The sequence below is a fragment of the Clarias gariepinus genome, chromosome 16 (genome assembly GCF_024256425.1).
Source record: "Clarias gariepinus isolate MV-2021 ecotype Netherlands chromosome 16, CGAR_prim_01v2, whole genome shotgun sequence".
Lineage (NCBI taxonomy): Eukaryota > Metazoa > Chordata > Actinopteri > Siluriformes > Clariidae > Clarias > Clarias gariepinus.
This window is the reverse complement of record NC_071115.1, coordinates 10,353,208-10,366,454: the sequence shown is the minus strand read 5'-3', so window position 1 is coordinate 10,366,454 and position 13,247 is coordinate 10,353,208. Positions and strand designations below refer to the sequence as shown.

The 13,247-nt window shown below is 37.4% G+C and overlaps 1 protein-coding gene across 2 annotated transcripts; it reads left to right on the top strand.

The window, feature by feature from the left end:
- The first annotated feature begins 7,389 nt into the window (after positions 1–7,389).
- Positions 7,390–10,258, top strand: phospho1 (phosphoethanolamine/phosphocholine phosphatase 1). 2 transcript variants are annotated; one of them, XM_053514879.1, is made up of 2 exons: positions 7,390–7,569; positions 8,816–10,258. In XM_053514879.1, the coding sequence occupies exon 2, from the start codon at positions 8,851–8,853 to the stop codon at positions 9,700–9,702; it is 852 nt and encodes a 283-aa protein (XP_053370854.1). In that variant the 5' UTR covers positions 7,390–7,569; positions 8,816–8,850; the 3' UTR covers positions 9,703–10,258. The 2 variants fall into 2 exon arrangements, with proteins under 2 accessions (XP_053370854.1, XP_053370855.1); XM_053514880.1 differs by lacking the exon at positions 7,390–7,569 and adding an exon at positions 8,641–8,707.
- The last annotated feature ends 2,989 nt before the right edge of the window (positions 10,259–13,247 follow it).

The following is a 13,247-nucleotide window of genomic DNA, read 5'->3' as shown; positions in this document are numbered from 1 at the left end:
ACTTAAATTCGTAGATAATGTAACGCACTCACATACGCTTGTTTTATTGTTGTTGTCAAATTTATTGTGAGGTTTTTTTTTTTCCTTTTTTTTTTTTTTTTTTTTTACTTTTTTTGGGGGAGCCGATGGCTTTGGAAGTGTATGCTCGGGACGAGGACTTTTGGATGTATTGACTTTTGGACTGTTGAAAGATGATTGTGTGTCATAAGGGACTTTAAAAGAAAAAAAAGAAAACGCCATAATTCATTAATTACGTTCTGTATGATCTAACTTACTTATCACATATTCTTATTTGCAAACATTACTGTTTTTAAGAGGATTTTTTTTGTGTGTGTATTAATAGGCTTAAAAAGAGGTTTATTTGTATTTGATTGTTCGGATGAATGTGTGGTTAGGGCGCTGTAGTGTGCAGCAGTGAGTGTGTGACCGTGAACTTGTAACTGTCATTACACCTCGGGTGGTGCTGGCCATGGAAGCTGCTTTTCTGTCTTTTACATGACTATCCATCGTGTGTGTGTGTGTGTGTGTGTGTGTGTGTGTGTGTGTGTGTTCAAAGTCTATTTTGTTTATCTGTTCTCTGCACTTTACTGCTGCATTACAGATTTGAAATGAAACTGACAAGACTTTGTAAATTATGTTTAGCAAGTTAGAGTGTGTGTGTGTGTGTGTGAGAGAGAGAGAGAGATGATAAGCTTTTGGAAAAGGAGGAAATATGTCTAAAGGTTTTTAACTATCAGAGAGCTTCATTTATTTTATCCGTCAGGAGGAGATGTTTGTCAGTCTAGTCGATCCTTTCTGTTTTCCGATGTTGCTCCTTTTCTTTTGGTTGACAGAATGCACTTTCTACGTGAACATTTCCTGCGAAGAAATGATGTTTTTAAACTATACTCTGGAGCGATGTAAAGCCGAGGAGACAACCCTCCTCCGTTTCCACAACTGGAGTGTAGCAGCAGCGTGTGATTGTATCACTGTATGGTACTCAGATGTGTGGCTTTGCCAATTTCCAACTGCTTTTTTTGTTTTTGTTTTTGTTTTTTGATTGTGTATTGAAAGGGATGACAGACGTGTATTACTCACAAGCCTTTTTTTTTTTATAATGCTCATTTAACATACTTTCTGATAACTTTAGGAAGTAAAACAAAATCAGTAGCCACATTTATAACTTTGTTAGTCATCATTTATTTTAAATGACTTTTGTTTGCAGTTTGTCTTATATTCAGGATATGCTTGTGTGGGGTTATCATCAGTCCAGCTCCTGTTTGTCTTACTTTTGACCCCCTTGACCGTGTTCTGTCTAGTCCACAGAAGCACAGCTCTTGCACGTGATTGTGGCGAGCTTAGAGGACTGATTAGATCAGCAAAATATTACTTCCTTCTAAGAATTTTTAGTTTGACTTATCACATACTCTGAATCCAGCAAACGCACATGAGGTAAGTGATTAAAAGCAGCAGTATTATAATACTGAAGTGTGATACATTAGCAAGATTAAGTGCTGTTCACACTTGTGGATTGACGTACAGTGTATGTGTTATTTTAAATCAATGTCAGATGAGAACAGCAACAAATTGCATTATTGTTATTTTCCAAAAGATGGTTTGCTCAAAGGAAAATTCGATCACTAATACCGTGATTCAATACCGTAATAATAGCACAAGCATCAATAAATGTTAGTACAGTACTCAATATCTGTATGAGCTAAATATATGTCCCCCTTTCTATCTGTTCCCACTCTCCAGTCAGTTCTCCTTTATACACCAGCTAGCAACCAGTAAGAGTGAAGGTTGAATCATCCCCTCTGTGAAACACACAAAGCCAGCCACCCATGTGTTTTTTAACTACAGTTTATGCTGCATCACATGGCAGTGTTGCACACTCAGAGGAAAAAGCTATCTGCCCTATTTAGCATACATGAACGCACGCACACTGAGATGGTACATGGTAAAATAAAACAAAGTTCCTTTAGATTTGTGGTGCTAAATAATGATAAGGTTTTGTCAGGTTTCTCTTAGAGTTTTCACCTCCTGTCCATGGGCCACCATAAAATGTTCTCACCTTTTTTTAAAACTGCGACTCTTTTTTTTCCCCCCCACAGAATTCTGACTTTTTTCCCCATCAAAATTCTGACTTTAATCTCCAAATTTAAGGGGACAAAAATCAGAATTGAGATTTAAGTTAGAATTTTATGAATTATTCTCTCAGTTCTGGCAATGGAAAGAAGAAATCTGAGTTCTGACTTTGAGCTCATAATTCTGACTTACTTAAAATTCAGAATTGTTTCTCAAAATTTTTACTTTAATCTTAGAATTCTGATGTTCTGACATTAAAAAGAGGAAAAATCTAATTCTGACTTTAATCTCACAATTCTGACTTTCTCAAAATTCATATTTTTTTTCTCAGAATTCTGACGTTTTCCCTCTAAATTCTGACTTTAATCATAGAATTCTGATGTTTTCTCACAATTCTGACATTCAAAAGAAAAAAATTAGCCTTCTGACTTTAATCTCAGAATTCTGACTTTAATTATTTACTAAATATTTACAGTTAAATTTGTGTATTGCTGCTGTACGCATGGTACAACCCCTTCCTTTTTTGTGGTTTAAAAACTCAAGTGCAATGTTGTAATAAACAATGATGATGCAGCTTAAAACAAATCAGCCAAGCCTAGAAATACTGCTGTCTAAAGAAAGTGTGCCTGTTTATGGGCCAGACTGAAGAAGTGAAAAGTACAATTCAGTAGGTCTTCAGCAGGGTTACAAAACGCTTACGGTGAAAGTGGGTCAAAGGACGGTACACAAGTTGCATCTAAGTGCCTTTTCTTATAGATTGTGTAAGCTTTACACGGAAAGTCAGGTGTATTGACTCATTGGTTTTTCCATGGATGTGGAAAACATGCAAGAAAAAAATAATAACACAGTAGACGTTTTATCCAGATTTCATCACCAAAGGAGTTTACAATTTCCCTTTTTTGCAGCGATGTACTAACAGTTGCACATTTGACATCAGGTCAATAAACTTATTGCATTTATTACAACTATTTTGGTGTTCAGATGGATTAAGAAATCAACAAACAAAATCTCTATTAAAAAAATTGGGTTGTCTAGGTACAGTAGGTGGCTTTATACATAGTCAAATTTGTGCTGTGTTTAGTTCTGAGAACTAGCAATGGTTTAAATGTATATGTTGCATGCCTCATCCAGAGATAAGATGTTTGCATTTTAAAATCTGGATTAAAATGCAATTCCACATATGCACTAAATGTCCAAATGTATGTGGTAATCTAATTATCATACTGTCCTATGTTTGTTGAACACCCCATTCCAGATGTAGTCTGATTTTGTTATAATAAACTTCACGCTGCTAAAGCTTCCCCTAACTTTTAGGGCATACGTAGATGGAGGGATTTTTGGTCATTCTGCTACAAGAGCATTTGTGTAATCATGCACTGATTTGTAGAAACTGGTGAAGAACCACAGATGGGGTTGATGGTGTCCACATACTTTCGCTCATATAATGTACATGTGTCTAAAAAAGTAATGCTCAGCTACACAGGCTGATTCCTATGGTTTTTGTATTGAGCAAAATGATGTTTGGTGTGCGTTCAATTATTAGTGTTCCTGCTCTTCAAGTCTCTTAGGTTTGTCCATTGGAGGTACACAGCAGTGATCATGGCTGTCTTTATTTTTGCTTTGTTTGTTCATGGCCCTGATCTTTTTAGTTTCTTTAGATATGTTGTGTAAACTGCTGTCAGTGATCATGTACTCAAAACCTTTGGTTAAATCATAAGCATCTCTGTCACAGCATCAATGTCCCCAATATAATCATAGAGACGTTTCCTATATGGGCTTTCAGTGCGCACACAAGATCAGATGGGAATATCCATGATGCAGCCATGATTGCTTGTTACAGCCCTAACTAAACATTGATTAAAGAGTCCATACCAGTCTGAAAAAAAGTTCTCTCAGCAAAGCATTTGTCTTAGTTTACATTATGGCATAAATACAGCTTATACAGTTAAAAAAAAAAAAAGTGTTGTGGATCTATTACTATGGTCTCTAGTTTCTGCAATTCCTGAAGTCAGAACATGTGTGTCGGGTGCGTTGGTAATGATACTGCAACTAATTTAAGGGCATATTCTGTGCTCTTAGGCCTGTTCCTAAAATAACTAGTCAAATTGCTGGTTATTAGAGAGAGTCGCTGCAGACGAGGATGAGAGGAGGGAGAAACGGCTACTGAAGAACATACCAAGCAAAGATAAGATAAAATAAAAATTAACACGGTTGTTTTTATCTCCATATTCATCTTAATGTTGTATTATTCATATTACTTTTGTTGTTGCTTTTGGTGTTGGTTTAACATCGTTTTATGTTAAAGAAAACTAGTACATTTCTCAGTGCTTGTGATCCATGTACTACATTCTCCAAAAGAGACACATGGTCAAGCTACACAATTTGACAATTTGGTACATTTTTCAGACCTTAACCAAAAAAAATTTATTGGAATGAGAGAAAGGGTTATTAATAATAATAATAATAATAGTAATAATAATATCATCACACTGCCTACATGCCACCCCCCCCCCCCCCCAAAAAAAAATAAAAATAAAAAAATCCACTTTTAGCTTTAATTACAGCACATAATGTGGTTGTACATGTGGTTAAGATGTAAAAGTGATTCCTCGTGCTCCCAGAACCACTCTTTCTTAATTTGAGTCCTGGAATATGCCTGTGCCATCAGTGAAGAAAATCGCCTTAGACATGATAACCTATGGACACTATGCATGATGAGTGCGGTGCTTCATGTGCTTCCCTTCTTACCCTGATGCACCAATCACTCTGGAATAAGGTCAATCTCAATTTATCAGATTACATGATCTTTTTTCATGGTTTTATAGTACAGTCTTTATGCTCTCTAACAAATTGCAGCTTTTTTTCTGATTAGTCTCACTAACAAGTGTTTTTTAAGAGCACACAGCTGTTAAGTCCCAAGTTGTCTACACATTGTGTGAAAATTCTTATAAATTCACTATTGAACATTGCTGTGTTTTTCAATGTTTTTATGACATGACATTATCTGTTAAAGTGAGTGCTATTCAGGATTTTTTCCCTGACATTTCTTCCAGTTCAGCACTATCTTTTCAGCATTCCTTCCCTTTGTGTTGGATTGTTTTTACTGTTCCAGTAATTTTAAGTCTCCTTGATTTTCCTTGATGCAGGCCACTTTTAAAAGATTAATCTGTTCTTCTAGGAAACATCTAACCCCCTTCTTGCTTGTTTTTTTTGTTTGTTTTTAAAAAAGAGTGCTCCACTCTAGCCCTTCCTGTCCACCATTTATCATCTCAGAAGAAATGGTAAAAAAAACAAAACAAGAAGAAAGTCTGCTGGTCCAGTTCACATCCATCCCTTCATCACTGTGTTGATGCCCTACTTTTTGTCTTTACTAAGATCTTTATATAACTTTAAAGATGTCTAGTATAATTTCTATATCTAAAGAACTGAAAAAGGCATTAGATCTTACCAGCCTTAGTCATGTTGTACATACTGTACACATGTGGCCATGAAAACACCTGAGTAGCCAAGTCTTGCCTGACTGGACTCCTGTACATCAGCACTAATGGATCCACTACAGTTAATGCAGTTAATGTTTTGTTTATGCAAGGTGCTTGATTGCTTTGTTTTGAAAAAAGGTAATCTTTAATCCCTTGTTTTAAAAAAATATATCTATCGATAGCAGACAAGACCCTTGTTTTTACAATTAAACATGAAAAGTCATAACCAGTTCATTACTATTACAAAAAAAATTAAGATGAAAAGATTCATGGGTGGAGGTCTATAATATACTGTATATATACTGTATATATTTATCATGCCATCTTTTTCACAAAACAACAAACACCCATTCACCCAGCCATTCACATGATGTTAAAGGAAACAGCAGAAAAATCATTTAGCAGACACCTTTTTTGATTTCACCCAGCATAGGTGCTTTTGGTGGTGGGCATGGCTCAGCATGGGCATCCTGACTGGTCTGCCACTATACAGCCCCATACATGACAAGCTGCAATGCACTGTGTTCTGAACACTTTCTATCGGAACCAGAATTTATTTCTTCAGCAGTTAGAGCTACATTAGCTCTTTTATTGGATTGGACTACATAAGCCAGCCCTTGCTCCCCACATGTGCATCAGTGTGCATTGGCCGCCCATGACCCTGTCACCGGTTCATCTGTGTTCCTTCCTTGAATCACTTTTTGTATATCTATGACTATATATTTTTGTTGCGTTCAAAAGCGACGTAATATTTCTGTGCATTTTTTACATTAGTAATTTAAAACATTGGTAATATTTTTGGGTGGCAGGAACAGATTATGTGCATTGATGCACATGATTGTCACCAAACCAGGCCAATGTAATCTCAATAAATTATTAGGGATTTTTGATATCTCAAGTGGTTTCTCTGTGGCGAGGCCTTTAACTTATCCCAAAAAGTGGCTAATAACTTTCTTAGTTATATACGTATAATTACATAGATTATATGTCACAATAGTATTGACTTTCTGTTAAATTACATCATAGTGTGGTGTTTGTTGTTCCAGCATCTGGGGCTTAACATGCTTAAAAGTTCATGAAAATCAGCACATAGGTTATAATCTCCCGCTGTTAGAACAACTGAGAGGCTGGGCCCTGAACATGAAGTTTTGCTGCATAGCTCATTTATTCAATCGCCATCAAACCATATTGGCAATGAAAAATTACATAACACCATCAAATGATCAGAAAACCCCAATGACAAAAATTCCCATAACTATGAATCCAAGTGTCTTTTCTTGTTATTTCCTTTGAAAGCTGTGGCTTTCTACCAACTGCTTCATTTCACATTTCAAGGCAGCATACTGTTGGTCTTTTGCCTGCTCCCGTCGAGAGGTCGCCACAGCGGATCATCCAATCTGCACAACAACTTGGCAAAGGTTTTTCCACTGGACACCCTTCCTGATGCAACCCTCACATTTGATCTGTGCTTGGGATCGCCACTGCATTCTGTGGCTGGGCTTTGGGGTTTGTGCAATCAACAATAATTTGTTTATTAATATTCACAACAGATGGTACAGCTGCACAGTTTATATTAATGCTCCTAGGCTGTCTTTTCGTTTCCATAGTAACAGCTAATTTACTGGGTGTAATATAATGCGCCAAGGCAGCATAGAGTTCTAAAATGATGTCATAATGGTAGTGGTATTTCCCCTTTAAACGCACGCGCCCACCGTGCCCACTGTCTTTCTGGTGCGCCCGGGCGGCGATGGCGCAGGTACTTGGGCCCGCTCATCGTTACTTGCTGTTATGTTTAAGCTTATTTTTAGGCAAGTGCGCTTAACATTCAGTTCTCACATCATGTCTGTTGATTAGTGTGGATCAGTGCTCAGGGGGCGGAGCTGCCTGGCTGAACTCATAAAGCGCGTGCAGCTGCGCGAGGATGTTCGAGCGCACAGAGGCGCGCGCTTCATTCAGACAGCTATACGGAATCTGAAAACAGACAACAATCCCCACACAGTATCTGTATTTTTACATTCTTCAGGTATGTTTTTTTTTTTTTACGTTCGTCGTCAACTACGGATTTGAAACAAATTAAAATTTAGCGCACAACAAAAATGCGAGCTGTTTAAACTCGCTTTTCAGTACAGTATGCTTTAGGACACAGCCCTAGTTCTTTCGCTGAAGGTCATGTAGTTTGTATAAAACATTATGCATTAATTAAAATTCTAAAATTTGTTTTTATTAATTATTAAGTTTCTAGAAAAGTGGCAGAAGTTCCAGCTGCGCGGTTTATATTTGTGCTGCTTCAGGCTGCCTTGTCGTTTCCATAGTAACAGCTAATTTACTGGGATTAATATAATGTGCCAAGTTAGAATAAAAACAGTTGTTTTTCGTAACGAGGCATCATTTAACTCTTTATTAGATTTAAACAATTATGTAATTGCTTTAATTAGCATTATTAAACAGTCAGTTAGTGGGAAAGTATTCAAAACTGAAAAAAAAAACTGCATTCATCAGAATGAAAGGTTTAATCTTGTGTGTGTGTGTGTGTGTGTGTGTGTGTGTGTATATATATATATATATATATATATATATATATATATATATATATGTGTGTGTGTGTTTCTGATATAGAGCTTAGACTGTGTTATATGTAATTTTCTAAATGTTTGTCATAAATAAGTGTTAAAATCTTCTCTTTTAACATACAATGCAGTTTCACATGATGTTGCTTCATTTGATTTTTTCCTCAGTTCTCCATTTTGTTGATGTTTTGTAATGACAGTAATTTTTCAAATGATATAATAGTAATATTTTTGCATTTTTGTTTTCACATATTGCATAACCTGGCTGGTTGGAGCTCATTTCCATTGTAACTGTGTAATGGATTCAGGAAATTCACCGAAATCAATATAGTCCGTTTTTTTTTTCTTTTTTAAGAAACTTGCAAATAATACAGAAATCCAGAAATGATGTAGCTATACCTTTGTTTAGAATATTATACTTCTAAAATGTATGCATTTATTAGTATAATAGTTGTATTTACCTAATTTTTTTTTATCTTATTTTTTCCTATTCATGTTAAAGTGATCAAAAAAAAAACAATCAAGAAATTATGCAGTTGAAAAAATTATGCAGGGAAGAAAAGCCCACAGACTTTTTGAAGATTTAACTACAAAGTTCTGTATACATGCTTCTAATTCTACATTCTAATTCAACAATACACAATTGTTATTGTAGTTAATTATATCTTTTATTTTATTTGTGTTATTTGTGTTTGTCCTCAGAAATAAAAAGACAGCTATTAAAGTTGGTGCTAACAATGCGGGACTCGGTCTTCAACTGCTGTTTTAACCCACCACATCCTCCGGGTGTCTTGGAAGAGACCCACTTGCACAGCAACAGAGCACAAGCACTGCCTCCAAATAACCGGCGCTTTCTTATCTTTTTTGATTTTGACGAGACCCTTGTGGATGAGTGCAGCGATGAGGCCATGGTTACAGTGGCTCCCGGTGGTTCTCTGCCCTCCTGGCTTAAAGACACGTACAGGCCGGGCAAGTACAATGAGTACATGCAGAGAGTATTGACCTACCTCGCTGAACAAGGGGTCAATCCGCCAACCATCCGTAACACCATAGAGCGCCTTCCCCCATGCCCGGGTATCCCTGCCTTGATGCAGTTCCTGATGTCATGCCCACCACATGAATTCGAGGTCATTTGTGTTTCAGATGCCAACACAGTGTTCATCGAAACGTGGTTCCAGAGCCTCGGCTTTCGCTCGCTCTTCATGCGCATCTTCACAAACCCAGCCCATTTCGATGAAAATGGACAGCTTCAGCTCCGTCCCTTCCATTCCCACAACTGCCAGCGGTGTCCGGGGAACATGTGCAAGGCCGAAATCGTGAGACGATACACGGCTCAAAGGGTGCACGAAAGAGGAGGCAGGCCATACCAAAAGGTGCTGTATGTTGGTGACGGTGCGAATGACTTCTGCCCGTCGCTCACACTGGCACCAGGTGATGTGGCATTTCCTCGGCGTGACTTCCCCATGCACAGGCTGATCCAGGAGATGCACGAAGCCAAACCCGGAGAGTTCAAAGCAACAGTGGTGCCTTGGAGCAACGGAGTGGATATCATTAACAAACTCAGGAATGTCATGGAAGTGCAGAGTTAAAACATGACTCAAATACAACAACAGGAACATAAATAAATTAATAGCGAGTGTTAGTGTAAGCTGCTGTTTCACTTTGTCAACATTGATATACTTCTGTACAAATAGACAAACATTGAGAGAATTGATGGTCTACATGAAATATCTTAGAACCTATTTTTCTCTCTTATAGAAGTTTGCGTTAGTTTATATAAACACTCTTTTAATAGAAAACATAGAACATTTACGTAGAACATTTAAAGTTCTTCCTGGAGGACCAAACTGAAACAACCAGCAGAGGTTCCTAATTATACTATTTTATTCTAGTATATACTGTATATTCTGGTATGTTGCCTTCCATCAGAAAGGGCATCCGGCGTAAAACCTGGGCCAAGTTGTTGTGCAGATAGGATAGTCCGGCAGCTGAAAGTCCAGCAACATGTTCCTCTCGACATTTATTTTCCTTGACAACGAGATTGTGGGAGTTAAATTTATTGTACTGTAAGTGAAAACAAATGAGTTATTTTTAATGAGTATATTTTAAATGAAAATTTAAGTAATATTAAAGATATCTTCACTACATTGTATTATTTTCTAGTTGCATAACAGCATGTCATCTGGCGTAGAGGCCAGAAAAAAAAACTGTTTGCTATTCTGTGCAATGTGCATAATATTATTGATGTAAATCAAGAAGTATTAGAAAAAAATTGTGTTCTTTGAGTCGATATTAATCTGAGGTGCTTGACTGCTTTGCCTTACCAAAAGGTTTGTTTAAAAGGGATACTGGAGTGGTGCAGAAGATAGCATTGGGTTTTTTTTTTTTTTTTTTTTTTTTGTGAGGTTTATATTTCCTTCCGTATAAATGGGTGAGTTACCTCCAATTTTCCCCCCTCTTTCCAAAAAATCTTTCCACTTTGAATGTGAATGTGTGACTGCGTTGTCCTGCGCTGGACTGGCATGGAGTCTTATTCTTTATATATACCTGCCAGGATACAGTGGTTACTAAAAAAAATCTGAATGATGGGGTGAAGAAGGTGGAAGAACTCAAAATTATAGGTTAATGGAAAAATAGCTAAACACTAAGTTATATTCATTTCCATCTCCATATTCATGATACACTATAAATACTAGATACTGAGGCTGTGATGGGCAGAGGTTTTAAATTTAGTTTACACAACCAAAAAGTAAAAAAAAAAAAAAAAAGAACAGTTAATGTCTGCCTGTCAAAAAGAGGATCAAATTTTTTTAATGGCTTGTTCTCACAAGATCATCTTCAAGCTCAAGAAATGTCATGATTAAAGATGATAAATCGACAAAAAGAAACAAATCTGAAAATCTGTTAAAGTTTGAAGTTTCTACATCTACTGTTATGTTCTCAAAAAAAATCTCATCTGTTACAGTAGATTCACATACATACACTACAGTTAACGTAAATAGGAGAAAGCGAAAAAAAAAGATATTGGAAGTTAAAACCTGCAAGAGTGAAGTAGCGCAGTTGTGCTCCAGTTTAGGTTACTGTCTATAAGGACTTTTGCAAGTCCTCCCAGGCTTTGTGTGGTTTTCTCCTGGGATTTTCAGGTTTCTCCTACCTATAAAAACTTGTTGGATGTGGATGGACATACACCCATAAACCCTGTAAGTGTGTGTGCGTGTGCAGTGCCCTGTAATGGATGGACGATTTTTTGCCTCATACCCACTGTTCCTGGTTTGACAGTGCCACTGATCAAGAGATGAGCCAGCTGCTGAAGAAGAATGCAGATTTGACCATTATACAGGTCTTAAATCATGCACAGTCTACTTCCTAATAAACTATATAAGTATTGAATAAAAATACAGTACTGTGGGAAATGGGTTTGACTGCCGCTGCTCCTCCACATCGAAAGGAGCCAGTTGAGGTGGTTGGAGCAGCTGATAAGCATGTGTCTAAGACACCTACCTACGGAGGTGTTTCAGGCATATTTAATAAGAAGATGGCCCCGGAGTAGACCCAGGACTAGATGGGAAGATTCTATCTCTTGTCTGGCCTGGGAGCACCTGGTATCGTCATGTGTGAGCGCATTTGTGAGGTCAGACACTGATGCTGGACAAGAAGGCCTGGCTCACAGTCTCAGCTCTAATTCATCCCAACCTTGCTTTGTGCACTGGTGTGCAGTCATGTTGGAACTGGTGTGGGGTTGTTTTTCAGGAGCTGAGCTCAGCCCCTTATTTCCAGTGAAAGGAACTCTTAATGCTTCAGCCAAGACATTCAAGACAATTTCATGCTTCCAACTTTGTGAGAACAGTTTGGGGACGGCCAGTTCCTGTTCCAACATGACTGTACACCAGAGCTACTGTATGTCATTGAACTAGTCCACATAAAATTCCTTAGACAGCAATATTGATTTCTTATTTGAAGCTATTAAAAAAGTATAAACAATAATTGAAAATAATAAATTTCACCAATTCAAATGTAGCCCTATGTTTTTCACAGCGGGGTCAAAGAGGAGTGTATGATTACGAGTTGTCAAGACAGTTCACTTTAATTGAGGTTAAATCCAAACCATAGTCACTCAGTACAAGATGGTCTTGACATGACGTCAATGTTTAGCTTGAGAGTGAAACAATCAGAAAATAATATAGAAATAAAAATCTCTGTGACTTGGGTATACAGGATAAGCAACCTATTATCATACACACTATCTCTTTTTTTTAAGCATCCCATTCCATTCCAGATCTTGTACCCTTTGCTGTTATAACCATCTACTTTTTCACTCCTGCAGCCTTTTCACTAGATTTTGAGAAACTATATATACAATATCCGCTTGAATGTACGGTATAAGCAACGTTTCATCAACCTAGCAACCTATTATACTCCCTTTATCTATATACTGGTACAGATTCTTTGAATTCCAGTGAAGGGAGAATGTGATGCTACAGTGTACAAAGACAATCTATAGAATCATGTGCTTTCAACTGTTTGAGAAAATCTCACACATAAATTCAATTGCTAGGTGTATATAAATGTTTGGCCTTATGGTGTACTAGAGGTTACTTATTCTAAGGTGAATTTAAAATTATCCTCATACTGATCCTACATAATTTGACACTGACTATCACTGTCACTGCAGCATCAAAAAATAAAGTGTGCAATCAACTGACTGCCGCTCCTCTATCTGCTCCAACGGTTTAGCAGATATATTATTACCTCACAGTAGACATAAAAGTTGATGTCACTGCATACTGTTACATTCAATGTCACTGCCAAGTGTTACATGGTGAGGGACACCTGCTACACTGGCCAAAGATGGAGCACTGGTGACTCAATGGTAGGTTTCTCACCTATAATGCGGAAGGTTTGGGTTCAATTCCCACCCAATGCACAAACCCCCGCCACTAGATGCAATGCCGTTCCCAAAGCCGAATATAATAGGAGGGTTGCATAAGGGAGCACCTGGGAGAGGCCTCCGGCGTAATACCTGTGCCAAGTTTTTGTGTGGTTTAGTTTGACTGCTTTGGCGACCCCTCTACAGAAGTAGCTGAAAGACTAACAACATGTATAGATTTATAGACAGCTTAATATTAGTTACACC